At 44.3% G+C, this 20,663-nt stretch overlaps 1 protein-coding gene across 1 annotated transcript in view; it reads left to right on the top strand.

Moving 5' to 3' along the window:
• The window catches only part of trpc4a (transient receptor potential cation channel, subfamily C, member 4a), a 59,197-nt gene that overhangs the window by 11,125 nt on the left and 27,409 nt on the right, over positions 1–20,663 (top strand). The window contains exons 2-3 of the mRNA XM_031809087.1: positions 2,039–2,268; positions 3,382–3,600. Of these exons, the coding sequence (XP_031664947.1) occupies positions 2,110–2,268; positions 3,382–3,600 (378 nt within the window). The 5' untranslated portion in view covers positions 2,039–2,109. The remainder of the gene's footprint in view (positions 1–2,038; positions 2,269–3,381; positions 3,601–20,663) is intronic.

Raw genomic sequence — 20,663 nt, 5'->3', positions numbered from 1 at the left:
ACGGGCCACAAATATTCATTCTGTCATTGCACATTGCGGTATTTCACCTAACAGCTATGAGTTTATCAATGTTTAATTTATTTTCAAATTCTTTGTGGGTCCGTATGATCAGTGGGAAATATATACAGTATGTATCTCTAATGTGTTCATACAGTTGGCAGGAGGTTAGGAAGTGCAGCTCAGTTGGCACCTCATTTTATTGGAAAGTGGGCACATAGCCTGTCTTCTCTTGAATGTCATGTCTTCCTATGGCGACCTCTCTCAATAGCAAGGCAATGCTCATTGAGTCTGTACATAGTCAAGGATTTTCTTAGTTTTGGGTCAGTCACGGTGGTCAGGTATTTTGCCGCTGTGTTTAGGGACAGATAGCATTCCAAGTTGCTCTGTTTTTGGTTGATCATTTCTAGTGTGTCCAAAGTTTTCATTTTTTGCTTTCTCAGAATTTGGTTGTGTCTAATTGTGTTGCTGGCCTGTGGCTATGTGGAGTCTGTTTCTGTTTGTGAGTCTCAATTGGGTGTTTGTCCCATTTTTTTGTGGATTCTTCATTGGTGAGTAGACCCCAGACCTCACAATCACAGATGGCAATGAATTCTAGAACTGATTGGAGTATTTTTATTAAGTTCCTTATTGGGATGTCGATTTTAATGTACCTTTTGATGGTATACAAGGCCCTTCTTGCCTTGCCTCTTAGATCATTCACAGCCTTGTGGAAGTGACCTGTGATGTTCATGTTTAGGCCGAGGTAGGTATAATTACTTCTGTGCTCAAAGGCAATGTTTATTTGTTGTGCTGGCAACTGGACCTTTTTTGGAACACCATTATTATTGTCTTGCTGAGACTCACTGTCAGGGCCTAAGTTGACAGAATCTGTGTAGAAGATCTAGGTGCTGCTGTAGGCCCTCCTTGGTTGGGGACTGAATGTCACGTCCTGAGCTTAGTTCCTTTTTTTATGTCTCTATTTTAGTTTGGTCAGGGCGTGAGTTGGGGTGGGCATTCTATGTTTTGTGTTCTATGTTTTCTGTTTTGGGTTGCTGCACCTTACAGGACTGTTTCATTTTCGTTTCACTCTCTTTGTTATTTTGCTTATGTTTCTGGTCCTAATAAATAACATGAACACTTACCACGCTGCGCATTGGTCCGATCCTTCATACTCCTCGTCAGAAGAGGAGGAAAATCGTTACAGTAGGTCTATGGGATCAGTAGGTCCAGTAGGTCAATGGTATCAGTAGGTATCAGTAGGTCTATGGTATCAGTAGGTCTATGGTATCAGTAGGTCTATGGTATCAGTAGGTCTGGTGCTTCAGCACCAGATCATCAGCAACAAGTAGACATTTGACTTCAGCTTCTAATATGGTGATATACATGTTGAAGAGGGTGGGGATCAAGATGCATCCCTGTCTCACCCCACAGCCCAGAGGAAAGAAATGTGTGTTTAATGTCAATTTTAACTGCACACTTGTTGTTTGTGTACATTCATTTTATATTTATCATGTGTTTTTCTTCCATTACCGCTTTCCATCAATTTGATTAGCAGACCCTGATTCCAAATTGAGTGAAATTATTTTTTGATATCAACAATCATGAGAAGACTTTGTTTTTGTTTTGATTTGTTTGTTTGTCTGTCTCTCAATAATGGTGTTCAGTGTATATAGGTGGTCTGTCAAATGGTATTTTGGTAAGAAGCCAATTTGAAATTTGCGCAGGACATTCTCTCTCTCTCTCTCTCTCTCTCTCTCTCTCTCTCTCTCTCTCTCTCTCTCTCTCTCTCTCTCTCTCTCTCTCTACCTCTCTACCTCTCTACCTCTCTCTCTCTACCTCTCTCTCTCTATTTCTCTCTCTCCCTCTCTCTCTCTACCTCTCTCTCTCTATTTCTCTCGTTCTCTCTCTTTATTGCTCCTTTTGTTTTGGTTGTGTCGACCATCAATATACAACACAATATACACAACGAATAAAGTCATACGTATTTCTCGTATTTCTCATCCAGCATCATTTAGGCTTCTCTCATTGCCCCTCTCACACCTTCTCTGTCCCGCTACAGTCTGTGATGCCCCAGCCACAGCAGGACCCACAACAGCACCTGCCGTAAAAGCTGAGTTGAGGTGAGGTGAGATGTCTCAGCTGTACTACCGGCGGACAGACAGCTCTTCGTACCGGGACCGTATCCCTCTGCGGATCGTCCGGTCTGAGTCGGAGCTGTCTTCCCTGGAGAAGGCCTATCTGGGAACCGTGGAGAAGGGAGACTACGGCAGCGTCAAACAGGCTCTGGAGGTAGGGATGGACGGACAGGTGTGTGTGTGTGTGCGTGTATGCGTGCGTGTATGCATGGCTCTGGAGGTAGGGATGGACGTGTGTGTGCGTGCGTGCGTGCGTGTGCGTGTGTGTGTGTGTGTGCGCGTGTGCGTGTGTGTGTGTGTGCGTGTATGCGTGCGTGTATGCGTGCGTGTGTGTGTGCGTGCGTGCGTGCGTGTGCGTGTGTGCGTGTGCGTGTGTGCGTGTGCGTGTGCGTGTGTGTGTGCGCGTGTGCGTGTGTGTGTGTGTGTGCGTGTATGCGTGCGTGTATGCGTGCGTGTGTGTGTGCGTGCGTGCGTGCGTGCGTGTGTGTGTGTGTGTGTGTGTGTGCGTGCGTGCGTGCGTGCGTGTGTGTGTGTGCGTGTGTGTGCGTGTGTGTGCGTGGAAGTTTTCGGTGGATTGATGGTCAGCACCTTCAATTAATGAAAATAAATAACTTCTTCAAAAGAGAGTTCAAATAAGTTTATAACCTATAACCTATAACCTATAACCTATAACCTATAACCCTAACCTATAACCTATAACCTATAACCTATAACCCTAACCTATAACCTATAACCTATAACCTATAACCTATAACCTATAACCCTAACCTATAACCTATAACCTATAACCTATAACCCTAACCTATAACCTATAACCTATAACCTATAACCTATAACCCTAACCTATAACCTATAACCTATAACCTATAACCTATAACCTATAACCTATAACCTATAACCTAACCTATAACCTATAACCTATAACCTATAACCCTAACCTATAACCTATAACCTATAACCTATAACCTATAACCCTAACCTATAACCTATAACCTGTAACCTATAACCTATAACCTATAACCTATAACCTATAACCTATAACCTATAACCCTAACCTATAACCTATAACCTATAACCTATAACCTATAACCTATAACCCTAACCTATAACCTATAACCTATAACCTATAACCTATAACCTATAACCTTCACTGTCGGTTATCCAACTTACCACGATAATTATTGTGATATGGAATTTCCATTATCATCCCTTCCCAATTATTGGTACACCATCCCTGAGTTATCCTATCGTTGTCCCTTCCCCACAGGAGGCCGAGATCTACTTCAAGATCAACATTAACTGTATAGACCCGTTAGGCCGCACAGCTCTGCTGATCGCCATCGAGAATGAGAACCTGGAGATCATAGAACTACTGCTGAGCTTTAATGTGTATGTCGGAGATGCACTGCTGCACGCCATCCGCAAAGAGGTGGTGGGGGCCGTGGAACTGCTTCTCAACCACAAGAAATCCAGCGGAGGCATGCAGGTAAGAGGAGGCGGGCGGGGGCAGGGGGGCAGGGGTGGGGCGGGCGGGGTCAGGGGGGAAGGGGGAGGGGGGGGCGGGTAGGGGGGGGGCTGGCGGGGGCAGGGGGGGGGGGGGGGGGGTGGTAGTAGCAATACATTGTTGGGCCTTTTAAACTTCTCCTGTTGTCCTGGCTGGCGGTCATTTTGTCCGCTGGTTATTGTCACGCGAAAGACTCATGGTAATTGAACGTTAATTAACATATAAACACGTTTAGCAACTCCATTCCTCCGTGGATACCAGCTTGGAGTCATGGAGATGCTAATACGCGCCTTTGGAACATCTACATTTAAAAAAATATATATATTATTTATTTTAGTCAAGGTCTCAGAAGAACAGAACATCAGTTGTCCTACAGTATGTTATCTGGCTAGGCTCCATGCCATAGACTCTAGGCTTGTTCATTCAGCAGACAATATATGTGTCTGAGTCCCATACTTATTTTGTAGTATATGATTTTATAGTAAGAAGAATATAATTGATCTTAGCTGAATAAAATAAAAAGGAAAATGTTTCCCTTTCAGGAGCAATGAAGTGACTATGTTGCATATGAAGTGACTATGTTGCATATGAAGTGATTATGTTGCATATGAAGTGACTATGTTGCATATGAAGTGACTATGTTGCATATGAAGTGACTATGTTGCATATGAAGTGATTATGTTGCATATGAAGTGACTATGTTGCATATGAAGTGACTATGTTGCATATGAAGTGACTATGTTGCATATGAAGTGATTATGTTGCATATGAAGTGATTATGTTGCATATGAAGTGACTATGTTGAGCATAAAAGTGATCATTTGAAATAGGTCCTACTTTATGTGCTAGATTTTGGAGTTTTAGGCATCTTTACTTGTGAATGATACAAACCTTAGAATGTATTAGAAATCAAAACATAAATGGGCTGCATGACGGGACTATAGGCGATTGATGATCTAAGAAAGTGGCCCAAAAATATTGCGCTCTGTTCCTTATCTCAGGCTTTACACAGGTGTTCTCTCATCAAGTGACCTACCAGACTATTCTCAATATAATGTAGTCAAAAATGTAAATCGATTATGAATGGCCCGTTTATAAAATGAAACCGTCAAGAATTATATATATTTTTTAAAATCTGTAGGTCTTTGCACCGGAATGGCAAATGGAGGCCTCTTTCCCACCAATGCCAGGTAGATTACTCCGGTTATTTCACTCCACCATCAACAACTGTTTTGAAGAGCACAATCAATGAAACAAGAGCATCGGCTAGGCCTATACGTCCTCAAGCGCTCCCAGATTCATGGATAGAACATCTGGAGTGTAGCATAAGGTAACTGGGCGGCAGGGTAGCCTAGTGGTTAGAGCATTGGACTAGTAACTGAAAGGTTGTAAGTTCAAATCCCCGAGCTGACAAGGTACAAATCTGTCGTTCTGCCCCTGAACAGGCAGTTAACCCACTTTTCCCAGGCCGTCATTGAAAATAAGAATTTGTTCTTAACTGACTTGCCTAGTAAAATAAAAAATTACTAAAAAAAGAAACAGTCCTCCAGTATGCCTAATAATACAGTCCACACTGAAAGGTGATATTAAATATAATTTGTTTAATTTTGGAGTAGCCTTTTTGGCATGTGTAATATACGGTAAGCTATTTATTTTGTAACGGCTCAATCATTATTTTAATTCTGTGTTTTTTTTGTGATCTGGGGGGAGGACTTAGGCTCATAAATACTGTAGGTCGATGCATATGCATGAGCTCCTGTATGCATATGAGGATTTTTGAATTAATCACCCTAGGCCGTCACTGTGAATAAGAATTTGTTCTTAACTGACTTGCCTAGTTAAATAAAGGTTAAATAAAGGTTAAATAAAGGTTAAATAAAGGTTAAATAAAATAAAAAATAAATAAGAAAGAAAGAAAGAAAGAAAGCACTGTCCCATTTCATTGTTTTAAGCTTTGAAACAACATCCACAACGACCATGTTTTACACTCAGTTTCAACCTGCTGTTAAACTTCTTTCTCCAAATTGATCGATCACAGTGAGGTGAGTTTTAGAAGCACGTTACTGTTTTGATGATCAGTGTTTGATGAGTTTTTAGAGAGCATTTGCATTGAAATCAGAGTGGTTAGAGGGACAATCGATCCCTGAGTACGAGGCCATTAGGACCTGATGGAGGGACAATAGAGCCCTGAGTACCAGGCCATTAGGACCTGATGGAGGGACAATAGAGCCCTGATTACCAGGCCATTAGGACCTGATGGAGGGACAATAGAGCCCTGATTACCAGGCCATTAGGACCTGATGGAGGGACAATAGAGCCCTGATTACCAGGCCATTAGGACCTGATGGAGGGACAATAGAGCCCTGAGTACCAGGGCATTAGAACCTGATGGAGGGATAATAGAGCCCTGAATACCAGGGAATTAGCGACCAATTTAAAATAAATAAAAAATAATAAAAATGTTGTTAGCGAGAGGGTACTACGAACACATGTCCAGAGGGCATAAGAGGAGATTGCCGTGACTCAACAGTCACGTGGAATTTTACTGGGGTCACCGCAACAGCCCCTAGTCCTGTTACACACGTGTACAAGTGTGAAATGGACATGTCTTTCTTGCACATCTCAACTCGCCACTGGCAACAAACACTAATTGCACGTTGGTTCAGCGAACTGTCTTTGAAATGACGTGGAAACAACATTGATTCAACCAGTGTGTGCCCAGTGGGTCCCCCGGAGACACCCTTGGAGAGTGGGGTCACAGCCAAGGTCACCATTATCCAGCGCTCCTTGAGCAATTGGTGTTATCAGCCATGCTCAAGGGCACAGCAACAGATTTTCACCTCGTCTGCTCAAGGATTCAAACCAGTAACCTCAAGGCTACCTGCCACTATCACTTACAGGGGAAATGTTTAGGAGTCCGTACTTAGAGCTGTGGGAAACCAACTCAATGGCCTTATGGTTAGTGTGCGTCCTGAGATTGGAAGGTTGGGAGTTTTGATCCCTGGCAGAGTCATACCAGAGACGGTCAAAGTGGGACCCGATGTGTCTCTGCTTGGCACTCAGCATTAAGGGGATAGACTGGGGGTAGTGCCCTGCGATGGACTAGCGTCCTGTCCAGGTACTTGAAACAGGAGATGAAGGTACTGATTAGTGTTTGCAGAAGACTATGTTGCTCTCTCTCAGTAACCCTCGCTCTCTCAGTAACCCTCGCTCTCTCAGTAACCCTCGCTCTCTCAGTAACCCTCGCTCTCTCTGTAACCCTCGCTCTCTCAGTAACCCTGGCTCTCTCAGTAACCCTCGCTCTCTCAGTAACCCTCGCTCTCTCAGTAACCCTCGCTCTCTCAGTAACCCTCGCTCTCTCAGTAACCCTCGCTCTCTCAGTAACCCTCGCTCTCTCAGTAACCCTCGCTCTCTCAGTAACCCTCGCTCTCTCAGTAACCCACCCTGGCTCTCTCAGTAACCCTGGCTCTCTCAGTAACCCTCGCTCTCTCAGTAACCCTCGCTCTCTCAGTAACCCTCGCTCTCTCAGTAACCCTCGCTCTCTCAGTAACCCTCGCTCTCTCAGTAACCCTCGCTCTCTCAGTAACCCTCGCTCTCTCAGTAACCCTCGCTCTCTCTGTAACCCTCGCTCGCTCTCTTGCTTGCTCTTTCTCCCACTCTCTCCCCCTGGCTCTCTCAGTAACCCTCGCTTTCTCCCACTCTCCCCCCCTGGCTCTCTCAGTAACCCTCGCTCTCTCCCCCTGGCTCTCTCAGTAACCCTCGCTCTCTCCCACTCTCTCCCCCTGGCTCTCTCAGTAACCCTCGCTTTCTCCCACTCTCTCCCCCTGGCTCTCTCAGTAACCCTCGCTCGCTCTCTTGCTTGCTCTTTCTCCCACTCTCTCCCCCTGGCTCTCTCAGTAACCCTCGCTCGCTCTCTTGCTTGCTCTTTCTCCCACTCTCTCCCCCTGGCTCTCTCAGTAACCCTCGCTCGCTCTCTTGCTTGCTCTTTCTCCCACTCTCTCCCCCTGGCTCTCTCAGTAACCCTCGCTCGCTCTCTTGCTTGCTCTTTCTCCCACTCTCTCCCCCTGGCTCTCTCAGTAACCCTCGCTCGCTCTCTTGCTTGCTCTTTCTCCCACTCTCTCCCCCTGGCTCTCTCAGTAACCCTCGCTCGCTCTCTTGCTTGCTCTTTCTCCCACTCTCTCCCCCTGGCTCTCTCAGTAACCCTCGCTCGCTCTCTTGCTTGCTCTTTCTCCCACTCTCTCCCCCTGGCTCTCTCAGTAACCCTCGCTCGCTCTCTTGCTTGCTCTTTCTCCCACTCTCTCCCCCTGGCTCTCTCTGTAACCCTCGCTCGCTCTCTTGCTTGCTCTTTCTCCCACTCTCTCCCCCTGGCTCTCTCTGTAACCCTCGCTCGCTCTCTTGCTTGCTCTTTCTCCCACTCTCTCCCCCTGGCTCTCTCTGTAACCTGCTCTCTCAGTTTCCATCTATCTGTCTCTCTCTGTCTCCATCTCTCTCTCTCCTTCTCTCTCTCTCAGCACCTGCTCAGGGACCACTAGTGTTTGTGTGGGTTTTAATTAATCAAACACAATCACAATTGCTACAATATGCTAATACTGTGACACACACACACACGCACACAATAATACAATATGTTAATGCTGAGATCACTGCTCCTCATCCACACTGATGTTGTTACTTCAGCTGTCGGCCAAGGCCACTGGGGTTGTTGGTTCCCATGTTGTTATGCCAGCTGTCAGCCAGGGCCTTGGGGGGTTGTTGGTTCCCATGTTGTTATGCCAGCTCGTCAGCCAGGGCCTTGGGGGGTTGTTTGTTCCCATGTTGTTATGCCAGCTGTCAGCCAGGGCCTTGGGGGGTTGTTGGTTCCCATGTTGATATGCCAGCTGTCAGCCAGGGCCTTGGGGGGTTGTTGGTTCCCATGTTGTTATGCCAGCTGTCAGCCAGGGCCTTGGGGGGTTGTTGGTTCCCATGTTGATATGCCAGCTGTCAGCCAGGGCCATGGAGGTTGTTTGTTCCCATGTTGTTATGCCAGCTGTCAGCCAGGGCCTTGGGGGGTTGTTTGTTCCCATGTTGTTATGCCAGCTGTCAGCCAGGGCCTTGGGGGGTTGTTGGTTCCCATGTTGTTATGCCAGCTGTCAGCCAGGGCCACGGGGGTTGTTGGTTCCCATGTTGTTATGCCAGCTGTCAGCCAGGGCCTTGGGGGGTTGTTGGTTCCCATGTTGTTATGCCAGCTCGTCAGGCAGGGCCTTGGGGGTTGTTGGTTCCCATGTTGTTATGCCAGCTGTCAGCCAGGGCCACGGGGGTTGTTTGTTCCCATGTTGTTATGCCAGCTGTCAGCCAGGGACTTGGGGGGTTGTTTGTTCCCATGTTGTTATGCCAGCTGTCAACCAGGGTCTTGGGGGGTTGTTTGTTCCCATGTTGTTATGCCAGCTGTCAGCCAGGGCTTTGGGGGGTTGTTGGTTCCCATGTTGTTATGCCAGCTGTCAGCCAGGGCCTTGGGGGGTTGTTGGTTCCCATGTTGTTATGCCAGCTGTCAGCCAGGGCCACGGGGGTTGTTTGTTCCCATGTTGTTATGCCAGCTGTCAGCCAGGGTCTTGGGGGGTTGTTTGTTCCCATGTTGTTATGCCAGCTGTCAACCAGGGTCTTGGGGGGTTGTTTGTTCCCATGTTGTTATGCCAGCTGTCAGCCAGGGCCTTGGGGGGTTGTTGGTTCTCATGTTGTTATGCCAGCTGTCAGCCAGGGCCTTGGGGGGTTGTTGGTTCCAATGTTGTTATGCCAGCTCGTCAGCCAGGGCCTTGGGGGGTTGTTGGTTCCCATGTTGTTATGCCAGCTGTCAGCCAGGGCCTTGGGGGGTTGTTGGTTCCCATGTTGTTATGCCAGCTCGTCAGGCAGGGCCTTGGGGGTTGTTGGTTTCCATGTTGTTATGCCAGCTGTCAGCCAGGGCCACGGGGGTTGTTTGTTCCCATGTTGTTATGCCAGCTGTCAGCCAGGGTCTTGGGGGGTTGTTTGTTCCCATGTTGTTATGCCAGCTGTCAACCAGGGTCTTGGGGGGTTGTTTGTTCCCATGTTGTTATGCCAGCTGTCAGCCAGGGCCTTGGAGGGTTGTTGGTTCCCATGTTGTTATGCCAGCTGTCAGCCAGGGCCTTGGGGGGTTGTTGGTTCCCATGTTGTTATGCCAGCTGTCAGCCAGGGCCACGGGGGTTGTTGGTTCCCATGTTGTTATGCCAGCTCGTCAGCCAGGGCCTTGGGGGGTTGTTTGTTCCCATGTTGTTATGCCAGCTGTCAGCCAGGGCCTTGGGAGGTTGTTGGTTCCCATGTTGTTATGCCAGCTGTCAGCCAGGGCCTTGGGGGGTTGTTGGTTCCCATGTTGTTATGCCAGCTGTCAGCCAGGGCCACGGGGGTTGTTTGTTCCCATGTTGTTATCTCAGTTTGGAGGGGTAGAGACCGAGATTAAGTGAAAATGACAGAGTGAAAGACAGGGTGAAATCCAGAGAAAAAGGGAAATAAAGAGAGGGTTAAAAAGTGTGTGTGAGAGAGTGAATGAGTGTGTGTGAGAGAGTGAATGAGTGTGTGTGAGAGAGTGAATGAGTGTGTGTGAGAGAGTGAATGAGTGTGTGTGAGAGAGTGAATGAGTGTGTGTGAGAGAGTGAATGAGTGTGTGTGAGAGAGTGAATGAGTGTGTGTGAGAGAGTGAATGAGTGTGTGTGAGAGAGTGAATGAGTGTGTGTGAGAGAGTGAATGAGTGTGTGTGAGAGAGTGAATGAGTGTGTGTGAGAGAGTGAATGAGTGTGTGCGAGAGAGTGAATGAGTGTGTGTGAGAGAGTGAATGAGTGAGTGTGAGAGAGTGAATGAGTGAGTGGAGAGAGAGAAGAGAGAGATGGACACTGCTTTTTGGATTTACTCAGATGGACAGAGAGATAAAACCGACCAGGTGATTTGCTCCAAACTGTCCTCAGGGTTTCGTCTCTTCACAGTATCTTTTTTTAAATTTTCTCCTGAAATGACATACCCAAATCTAACTGCCTGAAGCTCAGGCTCTGAAGCAAGGACATGCAAATGTGAAAGGAATCTAGAATAATATAACACATTAGATCTGGTAAAAGATAAAACAAAGAAAAAACAAACCGTTGTTTTGTATTTTTTTTTGTGCATTTCTTTGAAATGCAAGACAAAGGCCATAATGTATTATTCCAGCCCAGCTGCAATTTAGATTTTGGCCACTAGATGGCAGCGGTGTATGTGCAACGTTTCAGACTGATCCAATGAACCATTGCATATCTGTTAAAATTTCTTGTACAAGACTGTCCAAATGTGCCTAATTTGTTTATTAGTAACTGTTCACGTTCAAAACTATGCACTCTCCTCACACAATAGCATGGTATTCTTTCACTGTAATAGATACTGTAAATTGGACAGTGCAGTTAGATTAACAAGAATGTAAGCTTTCTGCCCATATCAGATATGTCGATATCCTGGGAAATTTTCTTGTTACTGACAACCTCATTCTAATCGCATTGGCCTACATTAGCTGAAACGTCCCGCAGGGGACCCACCAATCCTGAAGAGGTTTTAATAGGCCACAGTATACACCAGCGGCTGACTTGTGAGACAGTGATTGTTCCTTTACCTCCTTGCTACATAACGAGAGAGAGAGAGAATAGGCTGCTGTGCCTCTGAATTTCCCTGAACTGTATAGAGTGGTTCATCTATTACTTTAAAAGGTTGTCGGAGAGGAAAATACATCTCATCTATTGAGAGAGAGAGAGAGAGAGAGGGATTAGATAGAAAGACCAGCAGAGAGAGGAAAGTACATCTTATCTATTGAGAGAGAGCGAGTGTTACAGAGAGCTGGTAGTCCCATCCACCAAACTACCAGTAGAAACTCAGGGGGTATTTTAATTTGGTATGGATCAGACCTAACCCACTCTATTAAATTAGTCAAAACAGGAACATTTTACATTTGGCAAAAATTCAAAAGGAAATTATCTCAACTGAGAAAAATGTCCTCCTGTGTGCTGCCTATATCCCCTCATTAGAATCCCCATATTTTAATGATAACAGCTTCTCCATCCTAGAGAGGGACATCAACCCTTTCCAGGCCCAGGGACATATACTAGTCTGTGCTGGCCTACATGCCAGAACACACAGGTTGACAAACACCTACCTGGAGATGACAGCATTCCCTCCCAAATATGCCCCCATTCGACAAAACTACGACAAAACAACCAACAAAAAGGGGTCACAACTCCTGCGGCTCCTTCGCACGCTGGGTATGAACATAGTCAATGGAAGGCTTCGAGGGGACTTCTACAGGAGGTACACCTACAGCTCATCACATGGCAGTAGTTCTTTTAAATTATTATATCACGGACCTCAATCCTGAGTCTCTCAGAGCGTTCAGTCCGTCCACTGATACCCCTATCAGATCACAGCAAAAACACAGTCTACTGGAACAGATATTAAATCGTGAGGCATCAAATCCCAAGGAACTGCATACTATTAATACAAATTTAGGCAACAACAAATTCAATCCCTTTTAGACAACTTCCTGAACAAAAACGTTCCACTGTTTAAGTGTTGGTGTAAACTTGGCAGTAGAATGCCTAAACAGTATATTTGACCTTTTCAGCTTCACTATCAATACAAAAAAATGTCAAGCACACAACCTAAGAACATTAACAGCAATGACAAATTGTTTGATGAAGAATGCAAAACATTCAAAAAGAAATTGAGAAACCTGTCCAACCAAACACATAGAGACCCAGAAAACATGAGACTACGCCTTCACTATGGTGAATCACTAAAACAATACAGAAATACACTATGCAAAAATAAGGAACAGCATGTCAGAAATCAGCTGAAAGTAATTGAAGAATAAATAGAATCTAGCCACTTCTGGGAAAATTGGAAACACTAAACAAACAACAACACAAAGAGTTATCTATCAAAATGGAGATGTATGGATAACCACTTCTCAAATGTTTTCAGCTCCACAACCAAGAACAAACAGCAAAAACATATACAGTAGCAAAAAAGTATGTGAAACCAATGGAATTACCTGGATTTCGAAAATAAATTGGTCATAAAATTTGATCTGATCTTCATCTAAGTCACAACAACAGACAAGCACAGTCTGCTTAAACTAATAACACAAACAATTATACATTTTCAAGTCTTTATTGAACACACAGTGTAAACATTCACAGTACAGGGTGGAAAAAAGTATGTGAAGCCTTGGATTAATTAAATAGTTGACCCTCCTTTGGCAACAATAACTTCAAACAAATGTTTTCTGTAGTTGCAAATCAAACCTGCACAGCGGATAATTTTTGGACCATTCCAATTTTTGGACCATTCCAATTTTTGGACCATTCCAATTTTTGGACCATTCCAATTTTTGGACCATTCACAAAACGGGTTCAGTTCAGCAATGTTCTTGGGATGTCTGGTGTGAACCGGACATCAGGTTTTGATTTTGATGTTGGTGTGCTGTGACTTCTTTTCTCCACACATAGTGTTGTGTGTTCCTTCAAAACAACTCTTTGTTGAACACACAGTGTAAACATTCACAGTACAGGGTGGAAAAAAGTATGTGAAGCCTTGGATTAATTAAATAGTTGACCCTCCTTTGGCAACAATAACTTCAAACAAATGTTTTCTGTAGTTGCAAATCAAACCTGCACAGCGGATAATTTTTGGACCATTCCAATTTTTGGACCATTCCAATTTTTGGACCATTCCAATTTTTGGACCATTCACAAAACGGGTTCAGTTCAGCAATGTTCTTGGGATGTCTGGTGTGAACCGGACATCAGGTTTTGATTTTGATGTTGGTGTGCTGTGACTTCTTTTCTCCACACATAGTGTTGTGTGTTCCTTCAAAACAACTCAACTGTAGTTTCATCTGTCCACAGAATATCTTGCCAGAAGAGCTGTCGAGCATCCAGGTGCTCTTTAGCTGACACTCTAGGATTCTTCTTAACCTCATTGAGCATTCTGCGCTCTTGCAGTCACCTTTGCAGGATGGCCACTCCAAGGGAGAGTAGCAACAGTGCTGAACTTTCTCCATTTATAGACAATTTGTCTTACCGTGGACTGACGAACATCAAGGCTTTTTAGAGATACGTTGTAACCCTTCCCAGCTTTACGCAAGTCAACAATTCTTAATCTTAGGTCTTCTGAGATCTCCTTTGTTCAGGCAATCAGGCAATGCTTCTTGTGAATAGTAAGAATAGTATTTTTTATAGGGCAGGTCAGCTCTAACCAATATCTCCAGTTTCGTCTCATTGACTGAACTTTAGGTTTGCAGAGTCCTGACTCCATTTAGCTTTTGGAGAAGTCATTAGCCTAGGGGTTCACATAGTTTTTCCAACCTACACTGTGAAAATTTAAATTATATATTCAATATAGACAAGAAAAATACAATAAGTTATGTGTTATTAGTTTAAGCACACTGTGTTTGTCTATTGCTGTGACTTAGATGAAGATCAGATCAAATCTTATGACCAAGTTATGCAGAAATCCAGATAATTCCAAAGGGTTCACAAAGGGTTACTTTTTCTTGCCACTGTACATTATCAAATAGAAATCTTAAAATCAACTATTAAAGACTACCAGAACCCATGGGATAATCCAAACATTTTAATGAACTACAGAACAAAATACAAACCCTCAAACGCAAAAAGGCCTGCGGTGTTGATGGAATCCTTATTGAAATGATAAATTATACAGACCACAAATTCAATTTGGCTATACTTAATGTCTTTAACATCATCCTTAGCTCTGGCATCTTCCCCAATATTTGGAACCAATCCAAAGAAGTGGACACAAATTTGACCCCGATAATTACCGTGGAATCTGCATCACCAGCAATCTTTGAAAAATCCTCTGCATCAACAGCAGACTACAACATTTACTCTGTCAAATGCCAAATTTGCTTCTTACCAACCATATGACAGACTATGTGCCTTGCAAAGGTATTCATCCCCCTTTGTGTTTTTACTATTTTGTTGCATTACAACCTGTAATTGAAAGAGATTTTTATTTGGATTTACACAAAATAGTCCAAATTGGTGAAATGAAAAAAAAACTTGTTTTAAATTATGACAACAGAAAAGTGGTGTGTGTTTTCATCCCCTTTGCTATGAAGCCACTAAATAAGATCTGGTGCAACCAATTACCTTCAGAAGTCACATAATTAGTTAGATTGCACACAGGTGAACTTTATTTAAGTGTCACATGATCTGTCACATGATCTCAGGATATATATATATATATAACTGTTCTGAAAGGCCCCAGAATCTGCAACACCACTAAGCAAGGGGCACTACCAAGCAAGCGGCATCATGAAGATCAAGATGCTCTCCAAACAGGTCAGTGACAAAGTTGCGGAGAAGTGCAGATCAGGGTAGGGTTGTAAAAAAATATCAGAAACTTTGAACATCCCACGGAGCACCATTAATCCATTATTAACAAATGTAAATAATATGGCACCACAACAAACCTGCCAAAAGAGGGCCGCCCATCAAAGCTCACGGACCAGGCAAGGATTAATCAGAGAGGCAACAATGAGAACAAAGATAACCCTGATGGAGCTGCAAAGCTCCACAGCGGAGTGGAGTATCTGTCCATAGGACCACTTTAAGCTGTATACTCCACAGAGCTGGGCCTTACGGAAGAGTGGGCAGAAAAAAAATGAGAAAACACGTTTGGTATTCGCCAAAAGGCATGTGGGAGACTCCCCAAAAATATGGAAGAATGTACTCTGGTCAGATTAGACTAAAATTGAGCTTTTTGGCCATCAAGGAAAGCGCTATGTCTGGCGCATACCCAACACCTAGCATCACCCCGAGAATACCATCCCCACAGTGAAGCATGGTGGTGGCAGCATCATGCTGTAGGGGTGTTTTTCATTGGCAGGGACTGGGAAACTGGTTAGAATTGAAGGAATGGTACATGGGGCTACATGGGGCAACAGAGATACATATATTTTCTTGAGGGAAACCTGTGTCAGTCTTACAGAGATTTGAGACTGGGACGGAGGTTCACCTTCCAGCAGGACAATGACCCTAAACATACTGCTAAATCTGTCACATCTGCTCCCACTCTTCCCTACCTGGCGCTTTAGGGCGCCAACAGCCCTGCATCATGCACTCCTGCCATCTATTACGCACAACTGCCTTCCCTCGTCATGCGCATCAGCAATATCGGACTCACCTGGACTCACTCATCACCTGTTTATTACCTGTATGTGTCAGTTCCCTGCACTGTTCTCCGCTGCTGTTACTTGTTTCTGACGCTGTTCCTGTCTCGTTCCATGTCCTTTCGTTATTAAATGTTTGACTCCCCGTACCTGCTTCGTCTCTCCAGCGTCATCCCATGTGACAAAAGCAAAATGTTAAGGGGAAACATTTAAATGTCTTGGAATGGCCTAGTCAAAGCCCAGAACTAAATATAATTGAGAATCTGTGGTATGACTTACAGACTGCTGTACACGAGCGGAACCCATCCAACTTGAAGGAGCTGGAGCAGTTTTGCCTTGAAGAATGGGCAAAATCCCAGATGTGCCAAGCTTATAGAGACAAACCCCAAGAGACTCACTCAAGATTTCTTTATTCTTTTCTTATTCTTGTTTGTTTCACAAGAAAAAATATTTAGCATTTTCAAAGTGGTAGGCATGTTGTGTAAATAAAATAATAAAAGCCCCCCAAAAATCCATTTTAATTCCAGGTTGTAAGGCAACAAAATAGGAAAAATGCCAAGGGGGGTGAATCCTTTCGCAAGCCACTGTACCCACCCAGCACACCCGTATTGACAAACAATCAAAAGGAACGTCTTCTCATGCTTTGTTGATTTCAAATTTGACTCAATTTGGCATGAGGGTCTGCTATACAAATTGATGGAAAGCAGTGTTGGAAGAAAAACATATGACATTTATAAAATCAATGAATCAATCAGCTTGAGCCCCACCCTCTTCAACATACATACTGTATATCAATGAATTGGCGAAGGCACTAGAACAGTCTGCAGCACCCGGCCTCACCCTACTAGAATCTGAAGTCAAATGTCTACTGTTTGCTCTGATGATCTGGTGCTTCTGTCCCCAACCAAGGAGGGCCTACAGCAGCACCTAGATCTTCTGCACAGATTCTGCCAGATTTGGGTCTATTGGTGCTCCAAAAAAGGTTAAGTGATCAGGAAAACAAATACAAATTCCATCTAGACACCGTTGCCCTAGAGCAAACAAATAATTGCACCTACCTTGGCCTAAAACTCAGCGGCACAGGTAACTTCCACAAAGCTGTGTCAGACCTCACTCTCAACGTTGATGGTTGCCTCATTACACCTAACATTGTTGTTAAAAACCTTGGTGCTACCTTTGACCCTGGCCTAACTTTTGACAACCATATAAAACCATATCCAGAATAACATACTTCAATCTCAGGAATGTTTTCAGAATTAGAAACTTCATCTCACAGCCAGATGCCCGAGAATCTGGTCCATGCATTTGTTTAATCTAGGCTAGACTACTATAATGCCCTCCTGTCCAGCTGCTCAGTCTATACTATCGTCTAGGCTAGACTACTGTAATGCCCTCCTGTCCAGCTGCTCAGTCTCTACTATAATCTAGGCTAGACTACTGTAATGCCCTCCTGTCCAGCTGCTCAGTCTCTACTATAATCTAGGCTAGACTACTGTAATGCCCTCCTGTCCAGCTGCTCAGTCTCTATTATAATCTAGGCTAGACTACTGTAATGCCCTCCTGTCCAGCTGCTCAGTCTCTACTATTAGATATTTAGATCTGGTCCAGAACACTGCAGCACTAGAAGGAATGAGCACATCACTTCACGTTTATCTGCACTACACTGGATGCCTGTAAAGTATCGGTCTGATTTTAAAATCCTGCATGGCCCTGGCCCCTCTTATCTGACAGATCGTTCCATACAACCCATTGAGGGTGCTCTGCTCCCACAAGCCGGTTCCTAGATACAGAACCAGGCCGGGTGTCAGAGCATTCCCTATTAAAGACCCTCAGTTGTGGAACAGCCCTGTCAGGTAGAATGGACAGCCCTGTCAAGTAGGAAGAACAGCCCTGTCAAGTAGAGGGGCAGCTCTGTCAGGTAGGAGGAACGGCTCTGTCAGGTAGGAGGGACAGCCCTGTCAAGTAGGAGGAACAGCCCTGTGAGGTAAGAGGGACAGCCCTGTCAGGTAAGAGGGACAGCCCTGTCAGGTAAGAGGGACAGCCCTGTCAGGTAGGAGGAACAGCCCTGTCAGGTAAGAGGGACAGCCCTGTCAGGTAAGAGGGACAGCACTGTCAGGTAAGAGGAACATACACCATTTTAATTCACAGAAAATGTAAGAGAAATGGGATTTTAATAATTGTTTGTTTTACTTTCTATGGTATTTTCTTATTGTTTTAATGTAAAGTGTTTTGTGTTTCTAAATTTGAGACAAGGCAAGAAAGGGCCTTCTATGCCATCAAAAGGAACATAAAACTCGACATCCCAATTAGGATCTGGCTAAAGTTAAATTAATCAGCTATAGAACCCATTTCCCAACCAAATTATGAGAAAGCAAAAAGATAACTATTTGACACACTGGAAAGAATCAACTAAAAAATAATGCTGTCTGGTCCTAAACAGAGAATACACAGTGGCAGAATACCTAACCACTGTGACTGGCCCAAACTTAAGGAAAGCTTTGAATATGTACAGACTCAGTGAGCATAGCCTTGCTATTGAGAAAGGCCGCCGTAGGCAGACATGGCTCTCAAGAGAAGACAGGCTATGTGCACACTGCCCACAAAATTAGGTGGAAACTGATCTGCACTTCCTAACCTCCTGCCCAATGTATGACCATGACCATATTAGAGACACATACAGTGCATTCATACAGTGCATTCAGGAAGTATTCATAGCCCTTGACTCTTTCCACATGTTGTTACATTACATCCTCATTCTAAAATGTATGAAATAGTTTTTTTCCCCTCATCAATCTACACACACAGCCCATAATGACAAAGCAAAAACAGCTTTTTAGAAATATTAAATAAATATACAAAAAACGGAAATATCACATTTACATAAGTATTCAGACCCTCAGTACTTTGATGAAGCACGTTTTGCAGTGCTTACAGCCTCCAGTCTTCTTGGGTATGACACTACAAGCTTGGCGCACCTGTATTTAGGGAGTTTCTCCCATTCTTCTCTACAGATTCTCTCAGGTTCTGTCAGGTTGGATGGGGAGAGTTGCTTTACAGCGATTCTCAGGTCTTTCCAAAGATGTTCGATCAAGTTCAAGTCTGGGCTCTGGCTGGTCCACTCAGGGACATTCAGAGACTTGATCCGAAGCCACTCCTACGTTGTCTTGGCTGTGTGCTTAGGGTCATTGTCCTTTTGGAAGTTGAATCTTCAACCCAGTCTAAGGTCCTGAGGGATCTGAATCTTCGCCTTCCAGTGCTCTGGAGCAGGTTTTCATCAAGGATCTCTCTGTGCTCTGTTAATCTTTCCCTTGTCCATGCTAGGTAAAGCTCCGCCTTATCTCAGTTCACTGGTCACGATCGCAACCCGTAGCACGTGCTCCAGCAGGTGTATCTCACTGATCATCCCTAAAGCCAACACCTCATTTGGCCGCCTTTCGTTCCAGTTCTCTGCTGCCTGTGACTGGAACGAATTGCAAAAATCGCTGAAGTTGAAGACTTTTATCTCCCTCACCAACTTCAAACATCAGCTATCTGAGCAGCTAACCGATCGCTGCAGCTGTACATAGTCCATCGGTAAATAGCCCACCCAATTTTACCTACCTCATCCCCATACTGTTTATATTTATTTACTTTTCTGCTCTTTTGCAGACCAATATCTCTACCTGTACATGACCATCTGATAATTTATCACTCCAGTGTTAATCTGCAAAATTGTAATTATTTGCCACCTCCTCATGCCTTTTGCACACAATGTATATAGACTCTTTTTTTCTACTGTGTTATTGACTTGTTAATTGTTTACTCCATGTGTAACTCTGTGTTGTCTGTTCACACTGCTATGCTTTATCTTGGCCAGGTCGCAGTTGCAAATACGAACTTGTTTTCAACTAGCCTACCCGGTTAAATAAAGGTGAAATAAAAAATCCTGACTCCCAATCTCCCAGTCCATTGAAAAACATCCCCACAGCATGATGCTGCCATGCTTCACATTAGGGATGGTGCCAGGTTTCCTCTAGACATGATGCTTGACATGATGCTTGGCATTCAAAGAGTTTCATCAGACCAGAGAATATTGTTTCTCATGGTCATATTTATTTAGTAGCCTTTTGGCAAACTCCAAGTGGGCTGTCGTGTGCATTTTAGTGAGGAGCGGCTTCTGTCTGGCCACCCTACCATAAAGGCCTGTTTGGGCGAGTGCTGCAGAGATGGTTGTCCTTTTGGAAGGTTCTCCCATCTCTACAGAGGAACTCTGGAGCTCTGTCACAGTGACCATCGGGTTCTTGGTCACCTCCTTGACCAAGGTCCTTCTCCCCCGATAGCTCAGTTTGGCCGGGCATCCAGCTCTAGGAAGAGTCTTGTTGGTTATACACTTCTTCCATTTAAGAATAATGGAGGCCACTTTGTTCTTGGGGACCTTCAATGCTGCAGAATTGTTTTGATACACTTCCCCAGATCTGTGCCTCGACACAATCCTGTCTCAGAGCTCTATGGACAATTCCTTTGACCTCATGGCTTAGTTTTTGCTCTGACATGCACTGTCAACTGTGGGACCTTATATAAACAGGTGTGTGCCTTTCCAAGTCATGTCCACTCAATTAAATTTACCACAGGTGGACTCCAATCAAGTTGTAGAAACATCTCAAGGATGATCAATGAAAACAGGATGCACCTGAGCTCAGTATCCAGTCTCATAGCAAAGGGTCTGAAGACTAATAAGGGTTTTCTGTTTTTATATTTTTTTAATTAGCTAAATATATTTAAAAAAAAAAACGTTTTCGCTCGTTAATGGGTATTGTGATGTCATTATGGGGTATTGTGATGTCATTATGGGGTATTGTGATGTCATTAT

This window comes from Oncorhynchus kisutch, linkage group LG29 (genome assembly GCF_002021735.2).
Source record: "Oncorhynchus kisutch isolate 150728-3 linkage group LG29, Okis_V2, whole genome shotgun sequence".
In the NCBI taxonomy this organism is placed as follows: Eukaryota; Metazoa; Chordata; class Actinopteri; order Salmoniformes; family Salmonidae; genus Oncorhynchus; species Oncorhynchus kisutch.
The sequence above is the reverse complement of the archived record's forward strand: the minus strand, read 5'-3'. Positions and strand labels throughout refer to the sequence as shown.